The sequence below is a fragment of the Mustela nivalis genome, assembly GCF_964662115.1.
Source record: "Mustela nivalis genome assembly, chromosome: 5".
NCBI lineage: Eukaryota > Metazoa > Chordata > Mammalia > Carnivora > Mustelidae > Mustela > Mustela nivalis.
The window spans coordinates 135,049,854-135,069,806 of NC_139024.1; the positions used below are offsets into that span (position 1 = coordinate 135,049,854).

Below are 19,953 nucleotides of genomic sequence, written 5' to 3' on the forward strand. Positions count from 1 at the left end.
ACACAAAATCAATTAAGTTACCCAGGTGCCCCTCACCATAACTATTTTAAGTTCCTTTCTGATTATTCAGTATCTGAATCTATTTCTTTCTCTTGTATGTTTTCCTCCTGTTTTTTTTTTAAGTTTTATTACTTTTAAGCATGTTTCGTAACTTTTTATTGGATACCAGATATTATGAAAAAGTGTAGAAGTACGGAATAGTGTTGTCTACCTTCAAAAGTGTAGTTTCCTCTGGCAAGCACACAGTTTACCAGCAAATTACCATAGTCCTGTTTAGGTGGGTTAAAGCTGCGCTTTGTTAGAGCTGGATTATTTCAATTCTGACTTGATTCTTGGGTCATGTTATTTCAAGGGAATTGCTGTAAACTGAATTGTATGTCCCCTGCCCCAAATTCATATACTTAAGGCTTAACCCCCAATGTGATAGTATTTAGAGACGGGGACTTTGGGAGGTAATTAGGTTTAGATGAGTTCATGAGGAAGGAAACTTCATGTTGGGATGTGCGCCTTTGTAAGACACCACACTGCTTTCTCTCCACAAGTGCACAAAGGAGAGGTCGTACAAACACACAGCAAGATGGTGGCCACTAACAAGGCAGGAAGAGAGATCTTTACCAGAAACTAACCATGCTGGCATCCTGATCTCAGACTTCCAACCTCTGAAACAGTGAGAAAATAAATGTGTATTGTTTTAACTACCCAGTCTATAGTATTGCTTTAGCATTCGGAGCAGGCTAAGGCAAGCATGGTTCTGACTCCTAGGGCCTGTCCCTTCTGTGAGATATTAATAGAAAGCCTGGGGTGTTTTCCAAGGCCCATTTAGCTTGGCAGAACTTGAACTCTAACCTTTATGTCCCTAGCACTATGAAGCTGCTGAAAATCTTGTTCAATTTAGCCTCTGGTCTGGTCTTGCCTGTGGGTTTCTGGGAGTCTGTCCCTACATACATATGGTTTAGTCATCAGCCAATCACTGGAGTGTAATATCAATGGATAACTTTGGGGTCACTTCTTTATAGCTCCCTCCTTTCTGAGATTTTGCTCTTCAAGTTCCAAACTCACATCCTCAGTGAGACTGCTACTTTCTGCTTAGGTTCTATTATCCCATGCATAGAATTAGATATAACCCCAGAGGAAAAGCAAGGAAATTAGCTCTCTAATGCCTTAAGTCATTTCATGTATTTTGTCCATTTCCATTATTGTTTTCAAAGGCAAAGGAATCATTCTGAATGTTCTGTGAAGACCAGAATAGGAAGTTCTTTGGAGACCAGTTCCATGCAGACCAGAATACTCATATTTTAAGATTCAACCTAAATGTGACTTCCTTTGTGAAGTTTTTCCTGATTCTTTTGATCCAGAATAAAATTATCATCTCAAGTGGAACTTTTCCAGTTGCCATAGAACCTGGAACAAACCTCTGTCATTACCCTTACCAGATAGATAACATTTCCATTTTTATGGAACAATTGCCTCTCTAAGGGACTCACCTATCAATTTCACTGTTTTCTGAAAAATTCCTTCAAAGACCTAATTATATTCACTGTGTCTCATTTTTCTCCCCATCTCCTCCAACTTTTCCTTGAATGTACTCCAAACTTGCTTTTGCTCCCACCATACCACTTAAGTTTACATTACTGTAGTCACTGACCATTTCCATGTTATCAAATCCAATGGTGAATTCTCAGGCCACATCTCACTTGACTTCTTTGCAGCAATTGGCACAACTGATCACTCTCTTAAGGATGCTCCCTTGACCTAGGTTTCCACCACTTTCCTAGTGGCTCCTCTTCATCCCGACCTCTAAACACTGTAGAAGCTCAGGGCTCATTCCTCAGACTCTCTTCTTTTGTATCAACACTCCCTTTCTGGAAGATCTTGTCTCTTAGTTTTAGATACCATCCATGCGTTGGTAACATTCTAATTTCTATTTCCTACCTGGACTTCTTCCCTGAACTCCATACTCACACATATATATGCCTACTTGACATCTCCACCTGGGCATTTAATAGACATCTCAAACTTTAACAAGCTCAGGGTTTCTGATATGTCCACCAACATGCTGTTGTCACTACTCTTTCTCTTCTCCATCAGCAACTCTGTCTTTCCAATTACACTCAGGACAGAAAAGTTCTGGTTTCCTCTTCATTTCTCACACCCTGTTCCTGATCTCCAAGCTAATCATCACTTCCACCTTCCTATTTTATCTAGAATCTGACAATTCCTCACTATCTCCTTTACTATCACTCTCATTCAAGCCATCCTTATCCTGTCAACATTACTGTAACAACCTTCAAACTTGTCTTTCTACTTTATGCTTGTTCATTTTATTTTTTAAAAGATTTTATTCATTTATTTGAAAAAGAGAACAAGTAAGCAAGAAGGGGGAGGGGCAGAGGGAGGACAGAATCTCAAGAAACTCCGCACTGAGCGTGGAGCCTGATGCAGGCCTTGATCTCTACAACTCTTGAGACCATGACCTGAGCTGAAATCAAGAGTCAGACTCTTGGGGTACTTAAATGGCTCATTTGGTTAAGCTTCTGACTCTTGGGGAAACTTGGGAGATTAAACCTCCCCATCCCACATGCTCTTGCTCTAAAAAAAACAAATCTAAAAAAAAAAAAAAAAAAAAAAAAAAAAGACTCATGTTTTAACCAACTGAACCAACCAGGCACCCCCTGTTCTTGTTCTGTATTTTCAACTTAGCATCCAAAATGATCCCATTATAATTTGGACCATGATTTTTTCCACACAAAACCCTTCAATGACTCCATAATTCAGAGTAAAAGGCAAACTTCTTTAAATCATTTACAGAGCCTCACATAGTCTTCCCTACTCCCTACCTACCTTTTCTGACCTCATCCTCTATTACTACTTTTTATCTTCTTCCCTTTTAGGCACCTCCTTGCCATGCTCCTATCCTGAGCCTCTGTCCTTGCTTTCCCCCAAAATATCCTCATGGCTTCCTCCCTCACTTCCTTTAGTTATTTACTCAAATATAACCTTTGCACTTGGCCACCCATCTAATACCGTGAATCCACTCTCCATACATACATGCACACTTTCAATCCAACTTTGGTGCTCTTTTTTCTCTTAGCACTAACCACTAATGTACCCCACACTTTCCTCACTCATCTCCCCCACTAGCATGTGATCTCCACAAGGGTAGATATTTTTTATTTATTCACAACTGAGTCTTTAGTGTTTACAAAAGGTGCTCTGCAAATTTATTGAGTAGATGAATGCCTTTTTTGATCACTTCTATCTACCATCAGATATTCTTATATCTAGTACCTGCTTAGTATACATTAGTCAGAAATGTTTGTTGAAGAGGTATCACCTTCATCTTTTTTATAGGTATTTTAAAAATAAACAAGTTTTTTTAAAAATAGTTTTAGTTTCAAAGAAAAATTGAGTGGAAAGAGCAGAATGCTACTGCATATTTTATTTCTTCCCCTACCTGCAAAGACAGACTACCCTGCCATCAACATTCTGCACCAGTGTAGCATGTTATGTTAATAATCAATCAACCAACACTGACACATTATCATGCAAAGTCCATAGTTCACATCTGGTTTCACTTTTTCTTGTACTTTTGTGGGTTTTGACAATATATAATGTATTCACTATTATGGCATTATACAGAATAGTTTTGCTGCTCTAAAAATCCTGTGCTCCACCTCCCTGCAAACCTGACAACCCCTGATTTTTTCTGCCTCTGTATTTTCACTTCCTCCAGAATGTCATATAGTTGTAATCATTTATTATGTACCTTCTTCAGATTAGCTTTCACTTAGAAATAAACATTTAAGCTTCCTCCATGCATTTTCACAGCCTGATGGATCTTTTTTTTTTTTTTTTAAGATTTTTAATTTGACAGAGAACACAAGTAGGCAGAGAGGCAGGCAGAGAGAGAGAAAGAGGAGGAAGCAGGCTCCTCACTTGAGCAGAGAGCCCAATGTGGGGCTCGATCCCAGGACCCTAAGATCATGATCTGAGTCAAAGGCAGAGGCTTTAACCCACTGAGCCACCCAGGCGCCCCCCCCCCTTTTTTTTAGTGAATAATATTCCATTGCATGGATGAACAAATGTTTTTTTGCATATTCACCTACTGAAAAACATCTTGGTTGCTTTCAAGTTTTGGCAATTAGAAATAAATGTGCTATAAACATTCATGTCAGATTTTTGTGTAAACATAAGCTTTCAACTTATTTGGGTAAATACCAAGCCATGTGGTTTCTGGACCATATGAATGGTAAGATTATTTTCAGCTTTTAATGCCCAACTCTCTTCCAAAGTGGATGTACGGATCTACACATGCACCAATAATGAATGAGAATTCCTGTTGCGCCACATCCTCACCAACAAGTATCATCAGTGTTTCAGATTCTGGCTGTTCTAATAGGTATGTAGTGGTATCACACTCTTGTTTCAAATCTGCAATTCCCTAACGCCCTGTAATGCTGAGCACTTTTTCCCATGTTTGTCATCTGTGTAAGGCGTCTGTTCAGATCTTTTGCCCTTTTTCTAATTAGGTTGCTCCTTTCTTTATTGTTGAATTTTTAGTATATTTTGGATAACAGTTCTTTATCAGATGTCTTTTGCAAATATCTTCTCCAGCTTGTGGCTTCTTATTCTCTTGAAGTATACATTTGACCCTTGAATACAGGGGTTGGGGCACTAACTGAACCCACACAGTTGAAAATTAGTGTAAAACTGACTCCCCAAAAAGCTTTATTAATAGCCTACTGTTGACTGGAAGTCTTACACTAACAGTCAATTAAACACATAATTTATATATTATATATATCATATACTGTATTCTAACAGTAAAGTAAACTACAGAAATGTAAATGTTTAGAGTATCACGAGGAAAATACATCTAGAGTTGTCTACTGTATTTACCCAAAAATATCCACCTACAAGTGCTCCCGTGCGGTTCAAACCCCTGATGTGCAGTGGTCAAGTGCCTACCTTTCTCCAATATGTAATCACGTATGTATGGTCTGCTTTCTAATATAACCCTATGGCACTTCCCATTTTGCTTGAGACTTCCCAATCACCATTCTAAAGGGCTGAAGATAAATATCACATTTCTTCCTTCACAGCGCGATTATGCCCACTTCACGGATGCGGGGAGATAAGAAAATGGTAATTTGCCTAAAGTTGTAGGGCTGATAACGCGCAGAGCTCAGAGCGGGAGTTGCGGGGAGTGGTGGAATCTGCCCAGTGCTTACCCCTAGACCAAGCTGCTTCTCCCCAACAGCGGCGGTTTCTATGATTAGGTAACATGTCCTCTTTTGGCCTCCCGGCTGACTCTAAAACAAAGTAAAGTCATGATACTCGGGGTGACATCTCCGGGAATTTTAAAATCTGGGTGCAAGGCACGGTTGGCCGCGGGGCAGGCGCGCCCTCGGCTTTCCCGATCGCTGAGCCCGCGGAGGCGGAGCGAGCAGTCCACGCCCTCTCGCCCGCCCCACCGCCCTCATTCAACACCCAGAGGGCGCGGACACCGGACCAGAGCTCCCGGAGCGCGGCGGTTTTGGCGGGCCCGCGTCTCGAGGTGCGTCAGCCCGCCGTCCCGTGCAAGCAGGGAGCCCGAGCCGCGCGGCCGGACGCGCACTGACCGGCGGGGCCCACGGAGCCGGGCGCGGTGAGCGCGCAGCGGGGCGCGGCCGCTCTGCGGCTCGGCCTTCCCGAGCTTCACGAGCTCCATCCCCGGCGACCCCCGTGTCAGGCTCGGGCGTCCGCCCCCTGCCTGTCCCGGCGAGGCTGTCGCGGCGTCGGAGTAATTCCGGGGCCTCCCACCGCTGTTTCTTTCCTTCCTTACCCAGGCCTCGGGAAGTTTGCCGCGGAAACGAAAGTAAATAACTCGGGGCGCGTCTGCGCGGAGGAAGCAGCGGCCACAGCCAGGTTCGCTCGGGACCAGCTTCCAGGCGGGGGTGGGGTTTTCTGACTAGACCGGCGGGCGGTGGGCGGGGACGGCGCTCCCCGGAAGTCCACTCTTGACTGGGCCTTTCGGTTGGTGGGCGGGGCTTGCGGCGGATGGGGAAGTTGAGTTGTGGGAAAGCCGTCGGTATTCCCGGAAGTAAGGCGGCCGGCTAGAGGCGTGGAATTTCCCTGAGTGCGCTGCAGAACTGTCAAAAGCCCAGCTGCGCTCCTTTCTCTCCCACCAGGTGTTAACCCCGTCCGAGGGCGCAGACCTGGCCTCGGGCCAGGAGCACGCTGGTGGCGTTGGGTTGTTGCTATCGTTGTTTCGTAGCGGTGTTGGGTTTTTATTACAGTATCATTAAGATACGGTGGCACGTGCTCTCCTCGTAATAGGATGACGTACCAAGCCTTTGAAAGGGCTTTTACTCTTGCCCTTGGGGTCGCGCGCGGGAATCGCAGAGAAAAAGCATTTTGCAAAGCATTTCCGCATAATCTTAGATGTGAGCTGGCAAATGAGGAAGAGGAATACACTGCCACAACGACAAAAGGGATGAATGTCATAACACTAAAGACCTCCCAGGTAGTCAGTGGCGTTTGCTTTTACGAAGTGCTGCAAAATCTCGAAGTTCGAAGAGGTTAAGCTACGTCCTCCTTTCCTAAGCATCTGACAAAACCCCAGGGGCGGGGCGGGGCGGGGCGGGGCGGGGCGGTTTTTTCTTCGTCTCTTGCTGATCGTTTGGCTCCTCCTTGCCCGGAGCTGTTGGGTGTTTTGGCAGAACTCGAGTGTGTTACAGTCAACCAACTTTTCAGAAGTCCTTGGGTCTTTAGACCACTGTTAAGTCTTCCCTTGATTACACCTGAAGAAATCAAGGCGCAAGTAACCTTTGGAACTTAGAGTGACTTAGTAGTTGATCTGCATTTTGTAAACACCAGGTAGATGCCAGAGGAAGGAGGAGATTGTAGTCCGTTAAAAATGTGGTGCCTGGGTGGCTCAGCCCCTAGGCATCTGCTTTCAGCTCAGGTTATGATCCCAGATTCCTGGGATGGAGCCCCAAATCGAGCCTCCTTCTCTCTCATCTACTCCTCCTTCTTGTGTTCCCTCTCCCACTGTGTCTCTCTCTGTCAAATAAATAAATAAAATCTTTTTAAAAATGGGGAAAACTGCAGCTCTTTTAAACACAGAAAAGTGAAGACTAAGTTTGTTTAAAAACTTTAGGGTGTATGGGGTACCTGAGTGGCTCAGTTGGCTGAGTCTCTGCTTTGGGCTCTTACCACCATCCCAGTGTCCTAAGACTGAATCCAGCTCTGGGCTCCTTGTTCATCGGTGAGTAGGCTTCTCCCTCCGCCCACTAATGTGCGATTACTCTCAAATAAGTGAATAAAGTCTTTAAAAAAAATAAATACAATTTAGGGTGTATCATTTTAATTATTACTAATAAAACAGTAATGATTATTTAATTTTCATTTTCCTCTGCACTATATTGAGCAGCAGAGATATGTTGTACTTTTTTAGGGGGGCGGAAGGAGCAGAACAAAAGAGAATCTTAAGCAGGCTCCACTGCCTACTGGAGCCCCATGCAGGACTCATTCTCACAACCCTGAGATCATGACCTGAGCCAAAGTCAAGGGTCGGGCTCCCAACCAATTTAGTCACCCAGGTTCCCCAATATGTTGCACTTTTAAGAATGAATATTATTCCTAAAATATCAGTTTCCAAAATGGCAAATTACTACTGGGTGCTTTTTAATTAATAATATGTTAATACCTCCAATATTATCTGGGACTTGAAAAAAAATATATATATATGTATATATATATATATATAGGTTCCCATACTTTGGTTGGATATTTTATTCTGGAAAAATGATTGACTGCATTTGCCTGTAAAATACTGATTTTGAACCACATATTTTGTTATGTTTTAAAAATTTGGCCTATGCATTCCCCGTGTTTCTGACTGTAGCTTATTCATTTAATACAGGTGAGCAAGGTTATAAGCTTAAGTCTTTGAATGGGATTTTAACAAAGATTATAGTTCCGCTATCTAGGGAAGCTGTATGTGTGGGCAAATTGATAGCCGAAGTTTGAATGAAGAAACAAAGGTTCAGTGCCAGGATCTGGTACTTTAGGTGAATCATTTAACTCTTCAGATTTTAGTTTCCTTATTTCTGAATTGGGATGATAAGAAAAAACTTATTTCATGGGGTCATAATGTGCTAACATATATGATAATACCTGGTTGAACTCTTCTAGTCCTGTCCTTTACTCTTCTTTTGGTTCTTCCTCACTCACAGCTCTTGTTTATCTGATCAAGCCGTTAAAACCAAAGAATCTTAGAGAATTCCACGTTGAATACTGGAGTAAAATCAGAATTCTGTTAGCAGGGGAAAGGAAGGCAGTGATAGGTAGACAACTGACATTTTCTAATTCTTGAATTCTTCAATTCAATCATCATTGAAAAATTGAGAAATAGTCTTCTATCACTGAAAGGTAAGTATGAATATTTTTAAAGTCTTTTTAAAACTTTTAAAATTAAAGTATAACAATCAGTGTGAAATGCACATTTCATAATTGTACAGCTCTATGAAGTATCACAAAGTGAACATGACCCAGGTTAAGAAAAGAACATTGCCAGTATTCCCAAAACCTTTTGTGCCTCTCTCTTCTCATTCACTATCTCCTGTTTTCTATCTTATAGTAACCACTATCCTACCTCTTAGTATCAGGAAATAATTCTGCCAGTTGTTCTTGGTATTATTTATTTGTATTTACCCCAGTTTTACTGAGGTATAATTGACAAAATTGAATATAGATGTGAGTATTTTGATATATAGACTATCTGCCTTAGAAGACATTTTAGAAATTTGTGAAATTTTTTGAAATTGTGAATGAATTTCAGTGGACAAAATTTGCTTTCTTGAGTCCCTGAATTAACATCCATTTATGAAAAAAAATTAAATTCCATTAAAATGGGCATGATTACATTACTCGTTGAAATTAGTTAACATAAGATGGTATTAGAGGGCAGTGTGCTTTTGTTAATTACTCTGTAACATGGCTTTATAAGGTGGTTTTTTTACCTGCCTACATTCAATGTTTTTGAGACTGTTGGGTATCTAAACCACTCAAGACCTTCCTAAGATATCCAGTGCTTATAAAGTTGAATTGTTTGTGGTGGGGAAAAAGGATCAAAAGCGGTAAAAGCGGGGCGCCTGGGTGGCTCAGTGGGTTAAGCCTCTGCCTTCGGCTCAGGTCATGATCCCAGGGGCCTGGGATCGAGTCCTGCATAGGGCTCTCTACTCAGCAGGAAGCCTGCTTCTCCTCATCTCTCTCTCTCTGTCTGTCTCTCTGCCTATTTGTGATCTCTCTCTGTCAAACAAATAAATAAAATCTTTAGGAAAAAAAAGAAAGAAAGAAAAGCGGTAAAAGCAAAAGAAATCACTGGGAACCATGCAAGAGGTGCATAAGATTGAAGTCAGGCTAAACCAGCGAACTGCAAGACTGAGAACTGATTTGGGTCAGGAGCCAGCTTCAAAAAGTGCGGTGGAATCAGCAGGAGGCCTCCTTGCCCTGAGGTCCATCGTGCTGGCAGGAGGCACTGCAAATCCTAGTTGGCCCTGGCAAATTCCAGGAGACAAGATCTTGACTGAAGGAGAGTGAGCAAGTAGAACTCCTCAAAAAAGTTGAAATCTTATACTCAGATGGCATATTTCAGTTTAATTCCTTCCTGTTTCTTTACTCTCTGAGCCTTTTTTAAAAAGGTCATATACAACAGTATTTTTGAAAACTGCTATAGGTATTTCAGAGTATGGATGGGCTATAACTTATCCTCTCTTCTGTGTATGTAAATTGTTTTACATGTTTTTGCCATTCTGTGTAATGTTGCCAGGACCATTGTTATAAATAATCTGTCTCATCATCTCTGATTTGACTAAAGAAATACTGAGTGAAGTAATTATTGCCTTTAAAGAAACAAGTTTTATTATAAAATTATAAATGTAATTAATCTTTATTGTAGGAAATTTGAAAAGGTAGAAGTGTACAGAAGAAGTAAGAATCATCCTTCTATCCAAATATAATCCTTGCTAACATTTTGGTGTCTTTTTTCCCCCTGTATGTATGTGTATATGTATATGTGCCATCTACCTGTAAATATATTTTTTTATTTTTACCTGTAATTTTGAAAGGTTATATGATATTCCATTTTATGAGTGTCATGTAATTAATTTTCTCTATCCTTTATTTTTGGACAATTAAGTGTTTCTTTTTAAAAAATAATTACCCATTTAATGATCAATTAGGACATACGGAATCTTCATGGTTTCCTATATATAATATCATGTCTTCTGCAAATAGTGACAGCTTTGCTTTTTTTCTTTCTAATTTTGATGACTTTTATTTATTTTTCTTGCCTAATTGCTGTGGCTATGACTTCCAACATTACGTTGAATACAAGTGGCTACAATAGGCATGCTTGTCCTGTTCCTGATAAGTGCTTAGGACAAAACCTGCCATATGTCTGGGCTTTTTTTTTCCCCCTAGGCAATACAGACAGTATACAAGGTAGTTTCCTGCCTCCTGTGTAATTAATTAGAAGTAATTCTCAAATTACAGCTATCTTAACTGTTTAAAGGAGAAGTTAAGGAAGCTCTGAGAATGTCTGATGGGAAGACCTAGGATGGCTTCCTTGAGGAAATGACACTTCATTGAGACCTGAAAGATGAGCAGGATGAGCCTGGAGAAGAATGTGCCTTTAGAGGGTTGTAGGGGAGAGTGGAACAAATTACTTGATCTCCCCCCCTTCGCCCCTTACCATTCTCACAAGGATGAATCAGTAGAGAACTGCTGAGCAGAGGATCCCCAGCAGCACACTGGCATTCTCAAAGTCCATTGAAATGGGAGAAATGGAGATAAGGGAGGGCAGCTGGTCCAAACATAGCCAGAACCTTTAAGCAAGGAACAAATCTGTTTTCCTTTCAGAAATGAGGAAATTGAGGCTTTTGAAGTTACACAAGTCATGGGGCTAATACATTACAGAGCTACAGTTCATACTCACAAAAGAAAGGCCTGTGTTCTTTCCATAGTAATATGGCTCTGTTACCTCTCCATCAGTGCCTGCCTCAGAGCCATCACGGCCCTTTGCATCTCATCCTCCATGCCTTTATCTGGGTAGCCTCCCCCACCCCCATCTACCCATACATAGATAGGCTTCTTTCCAGAGGCTGATTCCTCTTGTTTGGCAATGTCTCGTTACAGAAAGATGGTCCATAGTGTTGTGTACTTTGCTGATATGTGAGCTTTGCTGGAGTGACATGGTCTGCCCACAGCCTTTGTACATGGTGCAGGTGGTAACCTGGGCCAGAGTGCCAAAGGCCACTACACAAGACTGCCATCAGGCCAGACATTTTCAGAAATCCCTCAATTACTTTCTTTTTTAAACTTCCTGCTTCCCAGTACTTTATTATGAAAAATTTTGAAGTGAGAAGTTAAAAAGATCTTATACCCACAATTAACATCACACTCAGTAGTGAAAAATTAAAAGGCTTTTCTCTAAGATCATGAACAGGACAAGAATACTTTTATTCAACATAATATTGGAAGTCGGGTACCTAGGTGTCTCAGTCAGTTAAGTATCTGCCTTAGCTCAGGTCATGATCCCAGAGTCCTGGGGTTAAGGCCCACATCAGGCTCCCTGCTCAGCGGGAAGTCTGCTTCTCCCTATTCCTCTGCCTGCTGCTTGTACTACTTGTTCTCTCTCTCTCTCTCTCTGTCAAATAAATAAAATCTTTGAAAAAAGTGTCCAAAACCCCCCATAATTTTGGAAGTCATAGCCACAACAATTAGGCAAGAAAAAGAAATAAAGGCATCAAAATTAGGAAAAGCAAAGCTGTCACTATTTGCAGGAGACATAATAATATTATAGGAAACTATGAAGAGTCCATCAAAAACTATTAGAATAAGTGATTTTTGATAATATAATAGGATATAAAATCAATATACAAAAATCTGTTGAGTTTCTATATGCTAATAATGAACTATCAAAGAGAAATTAAGAAAATAGTTATGTTTACAAATGCATCAAAGGAAAAGAAAGTGCCTAGGAATAAATGTAACTGAGGAGGTGAAAGATTTGTGTAATGAAAACTACAAGATACTAAGGAAAGAAATTGAAGAATGCACAAATAAATAAAGAGATATTCCATGCTCGTGGATTGGAAGAATTAATATTGTTAAAATGTCCACAGTACCTAAAGCAGTATACAGATTTAAAGCAATCCCTAATAATATCCCAATGGCATTTTTCACAGAAATAGAGCAGACAGTCCTAAAATACATATAGAACCACAGAAGACCCTGAATCAGCAAAGCAATCTTGAAAAAGAAAAGCTGGAGGCATCACACTCTCTGATTTCAGACTTTATTACAATGCTATAGTAATTAAAATAGTATGCTGTTGGCATAAAAGGAGACATATAGATCCATGGAACAGAATAGAGAGCCCAGAAATAAACTCACTCGTGTGGTCAATTAATATATGACAAATAGGCCAAAAATATACAATGGGAAAAAGACAATCTCAAGAAATCATGTTGGGAAAATTGGACAGCCACATACAAAAGAATGAAACTAGACTACTGTCTTGCACCATACAAAAAAATTAACTCAAAATGGATTAGAGACTTAAATGTACCATCTAAAACCATAAAAATTCTAGAAGAAACTATAGGCAATAAGCTCCTTGACATAGGTGTTGGCAATGATTTTTGGAATCTGACACCAAAAATAAAAGCAACAAAAGGAAAAATAAACAAGTGGGACTACATCAAATGACAAAGCTTATTCACAGCAAAGGACACCATCAACAAAATTAAAAGGCAACCTACTGAATGGGAGAAAATATTTACAAATCATATATCTGTTAAGAGGTTAATATCCAAAATATATAAAGAATTCATACAACTTCATAGCAAAAAGAAAAAAAAAGATTCAACTAAAAAATGAGCAGAAGATCCGAATAGACATTTTCCCAAAGAAGACATCCAGATGGCCAACAGACACATAAAAAGATGCCCAGCATCACTCATCATCAGGGAAATGCAAATCAAAACCACAATGAGATACCACCTCACACCCCGTAGAACTGCCGTTATTGTACAGGCAAGATATCCAGTGTTGGCAAGGATGTGGAGAAAGGGAACCTTTGTGCACTGTGAGAATGTGAACTGTTTTAGCCACTATGGAAACAGTATGAAGTATGGAACAGTACGAAGCTTTCTCAAAAAATATTTACTCAAAACAAAAACACTTACTCAAAGAGACATATGCACTCTTAAGTTCATGGCAGCATCAATTACAATAGCCAAGATATGGAAATAGCTTAAAAGTCCATCAATATATGAATATATAAAGAAAATGTGTGAGTGTGTGTGTGTGTGTGTGTGTAAATTCAGCAGTAAAAAAGAAGAAAGTCTTATCATTTGACAACATGGATGAACCTTAAGGGCATTATGCTAAATGAAATGTCAGAAAGATAAATACTGTATATGATCTCACTTATATGTAGAATCTTTTTTTTTTTAATATGTAGAATCTTTAAAAAAAAAAAAAAGTTCATAGATCCAGAGAACAGATTGGGGGTTGCCAGAGGCAGGGGCTGGGAGAAATGGAGGAAGGGAGTCAAAAGGTTTTAAAAAATTAAAAAATCATGAGCTACAAAAAGCAATGTAGTATTCTGGGTCAGATCCTAGAACAGAAAAAGGGCATTTGTTAAAAAAAAAAAAAAAGGGTAATATCATACTCAAGTAGGGTGTTTTGTTAATAGTAATGTACAATGTTGGTTTTTTAGTTTTGACATATGTACAATTAGGAACTGGGTGAGGAATATATGGGGGAAATTAGTAAATAAACATAGAAATGTAGAAACAAATTTAAAAAAAACTTTACAGTGAACTTTTATGTGTCCACCATCAATATTACTTTATTCAGTCTGCTTTATTACGGAATATCTATTTACCACACTCTTTATCCACAAGTCTGTCTGCAAAATAAATTGCAGATATCAATATCCTTCCTACTAAATATTTTCAGTATGCACACCACTAACTAGAGCCAGTATGTTCACAAATTTTTCTTTTTCTTTCTTTAAGATTTTATTTATTTATTTGTCAGAGAGTAAGAGAGAGAGGACAGGCAGGGAAAGCAGCAGGCAGAGAGACAAGCAGACTCCCCGCTGAGCAAGGAGCCTGATGCTTGGCTCCATGCCAGAGTCCTGGGATCATGACCTCAGTTGAAGGCAGACGCTTAACAGCCTGAGCCACCCAGGCATCCCCCAATTTTTTCTTTTGATGCCAGATTTGCCTACAGTACATTTACTGAGTATTAACAAATGCTTATGCCTGTGTAACTCTAACCCCCACCGAGATGGGAGAGCAGTACCTTCACACCGGAAAGTTTCCTCCTGCTCCAAAGCATGCAGTCCTTACCCTGTCCCTGGGCTATCTGTTCTGGAAAAGTGCTCCTTTGCCAACACAGATTTCTTTGTTCAAGAGCTTAATATAGGTGGAGTTGTACAGTATGTATTCTTTTGTACTAGGCTCCTTTTATTTACCATCTTTTGTGATTCATCGATGTTGTGTGTTTTGGTAGTTCATTGCTTTTTTTGCTGAGTAGTAACCCATTGTACGAATATACGATCTTTTTTTTTTTTTTAATCCATTCTCCTATTGATGCATCACTGTTTCCAGTTTGGGGCTATCCTGAATAAAGCTGCAATGAACAACAGAAGTCTTTGGGGACATATGTTTTCATTTCTTTTGGGATTAGGATTGCTTAGCCATAGTGAGGTGTATGTTTCGTTTTATAAGAAACCTCTAGACCTTTTCTCACAGTGGTTGTACCACTTTATATTCCCACTCACAATGTATGAGAATTCCAATTGTTTCTTATCTTCCCCAGTATTTGGTGGTGTCAGCCTTTTTAATTTTGGATATTCTGGTAGGTGCGTAATGGTATCTCATTAGGGTCCCCCATGGGTTTTTATGCTTCAGTTCAGTTTGGGAAAAATGAATGGAAGAAGGGAAGAACGAGAAGGAAACAGCTGTTTGGGGATTGTATACACTGTAGACTTCATAGCACTTATGTACAAATTCTCCAAACCCTCATCCTTTTTATACCTTTCTATTCTTTTTCGATAATGCATTCTTCTTTCATATTCTTCAAATTCATTCTTTGTGTTCATAATTACCTAAAACCTATTATTTTCTAAGAGTATTCAATACTCTGAAATTCTTTAGTGCCTGATACTGCTCTTGTATCTGCTGGATTTGGCTCATTTGAACTTTGTGCTTTATAATTTTGGAATAGGAGCTGATGTTGTTAGAATTTATTTGTGGGAATTCTGTCTGGTCTTCCCTGAGGGTGTTTGTTTGCTTTACCCTTAATTCAGTGATATCAAGAGCCTGTAGCCACTTTGTTTTTTTTTTAAAGCTATTCGTTTGGGCCATTTCAGCCATAGGAGGAATAGAAATTCAAAGCCCAGATCTATTAGAAGACAGGCCCAAGGTGAATTCACTTCGAGACTTTTTTTTACACCCCATGTCCTATCTAAGACAAGCAATTGCCACTGCTAGTGGACTAGCATTTCCCCTGTCCATCCTTTCATTGATGAGTGCTGTGTTCAGTATGGGGGGTATCTCTGTTTCAACCCTCTTTTCTTGCATGCCATGATCTCGTCTCCTGTCCCTGGCTGCATTTTAGACCTTGACCTTTGGATGTCAAGATTGGCCTTGCACAACAGGGCCACTGTCTCAGTTCAGCAAGTTATTGACACATATCACAAGTTATTGACTGGGGGGCTTAACCACTGGACATTTATTTCCCACAGTTCTGGAGGCTGGAAGTCCAATATCAACGTACCAGTAGATTCGGTGTCTGGTGAGAGCATGCTTCCTGGTTTGCAGATGACGGTCTACTTTTTGTATCCTCACATAGTGAGGGCGAGAGAGAGAGAGAGAGCGAGAGAGCGAGAGAGAGCTCTTATATCTTTTATAAGGACCCTGATCTCACTTGTGAGGCTTTCACTTTCATGACCCAATTGTCCCCAAAGACTCCACCTCCTAAAACTATCACAGTGGAGTTAGAGCTTCAACAAATGAACAAATGACAAGCGTTCAGTACAAAGCAGCCCCCATGTGGGACATTGCCCTAGGCCCAGGGTCTGTTCTTTTTTTAGTCATAGAGTTAATTCTCCTTTCTCTTGGGCCTGTCTGTGCATCTGAATGATGTTTGTGTTATGCTATCCTACACAGATAGGTCTTTTGCAGCAGGGAGGTTTTTAAATTTTTGTTTCTCCATGTTGCCAGAAATGGAAGCTTAAAGGAATAAAACTTGTGGTTTTCTCTGATTCTTGAAAATACGACAAACAGTTCATCTTACAATGTCTGTCCTCAAAAAAAAAAAATTTAAGGCACACTAAGCACGTGGTAGAACTTTGCATGTTTTTTGGATAATGACTCTTTGCACTGAGATGCCTTCTTGTTTTTGTTTTGTTTCACAGGGCACAGCTCTGAGTGGGAAAAAGTGGTACATTTCTGAACATTCTCAGGATCCACAAGGAAACCAACCATGTCCTTGGATGACATTAAGATGAAAACTAGTGACTTACTGGAGAAGGAGTACCTGGACAGCGGGGGTTTCGGAAAGGTGTCTCTGTGTTTACACAGATGCCATGGACTCGTAATACTGAAAAAGGTGTACACGGGCCCCAAGCGCACTGAGTGAGTCAGGAGCAGAGGCGGTTGGGCCAGATTACAGCCTGGCCATGGGAAAAATTACTGTGGAGATGCAGGGCAGGGCAGTGGATAAACATGGCCCAGGCGTTAGAGGGAGACAGACCGTGGTGTGTCAGTGGACACAGTTTTTGTCCAATAACGCTGAGAGCTGGTTATTATTACCCCTGTACTGCTAAATGGGGATTCTGAGGCTGGTTAGCAAGAAGCTCCCAGCTAACAGACAGTGGAAGAGAAGGAGTTAGAGAAAGGGAAGGAGATGAGGAGTGATGAGGGAGTGATGAGGGAGGCAATGAGATAGACTCCTGTACTTGCTGCAACGTTTTGGCGGGGACCAGCCCTACCTATAGAAAAAAAAAGGGCCATTAATTAGAAGTTCCAGAAACCCTCTCTTTAAAGCAGTTGGTAGATTTGTTTTACTTCCCTCTTTTCTTTTCAGAGTTGTTACCAAGAGAGGCTGCATTTTCTCTTGTGCCATCTGCTCAGGCTGCCTCTCCTTGTGGCTCTCCATGTGCTTTGCATTCATTCTTTCTTTGCTCTGATGTTTCTCAAACGCTCACTACCCATCACTGGGAAGGACTGAGAAATTCCTCTACCTGTGGATGCCCACTGTCTGGGCCTGGAAGAGATCAGGGCACGCACAGGCATCAACACCAGTGTGTGATGCGTTGGAGGCGTGCACTGCATTTCTTGGGGGCACAAGGGACAGGGGTGCGAATTCTGCCCATCTTGACAGCACCTTTCTGTCCCACAGGTACAACGAGTCCCTCCTTGAGGAGGGCAAGATGATGCACAGGCTGAGACATAGTCGGGTAGTGAAGCTGCTGGGCGTCATCATAGAAGAAGGGAACTACTCCCTGGTGATGGAGTACATGGAAAAGGGCAACCTGATGCACGTTCTGAAGGCGGAGGTAAAGAGGGCTTCGCTGCGTGCTCGACCCGCACCGTGCCCTAGGCGCTGCTCTTCTGTGATGGTTCTCACTGTCATAGTTGTTGGTGTCAAATAACCCCCTTATGAGTTTGAATTTTCTGAAGTCAATACCGGGTGAAAAGGTCCCGAACTTTCCCTGCCCAGAAGGTGGTCTTGCTTTCCTGTCAGTCATTGCAGATAGCTGTCTATACCCCTCACTTTGTGTGTGGGGGGGGGTCTCCCTGTGTCTTAGTGCTGGAGCTGGCCTTGGTCAGCCAGTCCAGCATCCACAGTTCAGGGGTAGGCACTGTCTTCCAGAAGCCCGTGGTCTGACCCGAGGCAGATGCCTGCTGGGTAGCCAGGAGCTGACCGACTGACTGAAGGATGTATACTAGACATGACTGTCTGTGGAGACGGAATCTTAGTGATTGCTCTTTGATGCCAACTGAGAAACCTAGAGGCTGAATATAGAACATCAGAGGCAACAACACTGGATAAGTAAGACTTACAATAAAAGAAAAATTGTGCATGCAAACCACATCACTTTAATAAAGCATTTTTTAGCGTTTATCTACCTATTAAGAACAAGGCCTCATGCTAGTTGCTGGGGAGGCAATAGCAAATAGAGCAGACACATACCACGGACAGTTAAGGAGGGAACAGTATGGCGTAATGGTGTTTCGTAGACATCTCCCAGCATGCTGTTGGGAACACAGGGGAGAGGCGCTTGCTTTCGTGTGGAATAGATAAGAAGGGATTCCAGAAGGAGGATGCTTGAGCCAAAGCCTGAAGGACAAGCAGAGATTTAGGAACATGTGTTCCGGTGAGAGAATGGCAAAGCAAAGAGATTATGCCAAATTTGGGACACTGCAAACAACTGGATTTGGCCAAAGCATAGATTGCTTGTGGGAATGGTGGGCTGTAGCAGTCTGTAGGGCAAATATCCCCCCCTTTCCCCTCACCCTACAGCTCTTCTCCCTCACCCTACAACTGCCTGAGGTTATGTCCGTTCTTCAGGTCTTCAAAGCCCCAGACATCTCTCGCAGACAGTTGTGGGAAGGGTAACAGGTGTTCACTGATATACATTGTGTTATAATTGAGTTAGACTGTTCTTCTCGCCCAAACTAGGCGAGACCAGCTGCTGCATGAAGTAAGTAGGCATCTTGATTGGGAGATAAATCCTGTGTGACACCAGGTGTCCTGCAGGATGATGTGAAGATAAGGTGGACTAGTTTGGGCTCCAGAGGAATTCAGGAGGGTGTGAGGGAGAAAAGCAGAGCGGGGAATGTGAAAGGGATTTCCTTTGCTTGCTCAGAATTTGTTCCGAAGGTCAAAGTTATACCAAGGAAGAAGGGAAAATCTCTGACTCTTTTTTGGATGGTGGTGATCATTGTGGGTTTTAAATATGGTTTGGGGGGATTCACTTGAGATTCTAACTTCCGCCATTTAAATTTTGGTGTTTACCAACAACCAACATATACATAAATTTTTAGGAGACAGCCCGTTTGTAAACCAGAGACTGCACGTGTGCGTGCACACACAGTTTGCATTTTTCAGTGTTAAGCAAAACTAATGTTTTGGAATGCTCTACATTAACATTGATATTTGTGTAACTAGAATAGAATTGTTCAGTAAGAATGACTTGCGAATTTACAAGGACCTGAAGTATCTGATAACAGATTACCAAATAACTAGTAAATTCACTTCCGCATTCTTTTAACATCATGATATCTCGCATGTTAATCTTTCTATGTTTGTAATCAGTGTGAGCACACTGAGAATCTCTTGTATTCTTTTTTCTCAATATTATTTCATCTACACACTGCTGTGACATTGTTCATCCATTTAGTATATAGTAGCATATATTAATGCACTGTGGAAAATCCCTGGTTTTTGTTTATTTATTTATCCCTTCATTCAACAACAATTCTAGGCACTATGCTAGGTAGTAAAGATGCATATATTCTAATCATCATTGTGTTCCTCTCTCAAGAGGCTTAATTTAAAAAAAATTTTTTTTAAGATTTTATTTATTTACTTGAGAGAGAGAGAGTGAGAGAGAAAGCATAAAAGGGGAGAAGGTCAGAGGGAGAAGCAGACTCCCCATCGAGCAGGGAGCCCGATGTGGAGCTTGATCCCAGGACTCCAGGATTATGACTAAGCTGAAGGCAGTTACCCAACTAACTGAGCAACCCAGGCACCTAAGGGGCTTAATTTTATAGCATTTTAATATATTACCATATTGGCATGAAAGTTTTATTTTTACATGACAAAACACAGCATTAATACTGTTAGCATGTGGAAGAAATCTTTATTTCAAAGGGGGCTTCT

General features: G+C 41.1%; 1 protein-coding gene across 3 annotated transcripts in view; it reads left to right on the top strand.

The window, feature by feature from the left end:
- The first annotated feature begins 4,058 nt into the window (after positions 1 to 4,058).
- The window catches only part of RIPK1 (receptor interacting serine/threonine kinase 1), a 47,549-nt gene continuing 31,654 nt past the window's right edge, over positions 4,059 to 19,953 (top strand). The window contains exons 1-4 of one of the 3 annotated variants that reach the window (XM_082730879.1): positions 4,059 to 5,557; positions 5,829 to 5,907; positions 16,481 to 16,700; positions 17,467 to 17,623. In XM_082730879.1, the coding sequence (XP_082587005.1) occupies positions 16,549 to 16,700; positions 17,467 to 17,623 (309 nt within the window). In that variant the 5' untranslated portion in view covers positions 4,059 to 5,557; positions 5,829 to 5,907; positions 16,481 to 16,548. Of the gene's footprint in view, positions 5,908 to 16,480; positions 16,701 to 17,466; positions 17,624 to 19,953 lie in introns of all 3 variants that reach the window. The other 2 variants (XM_082730881.1, XM_082730880.1) reach the window with 2 other exon arrangements.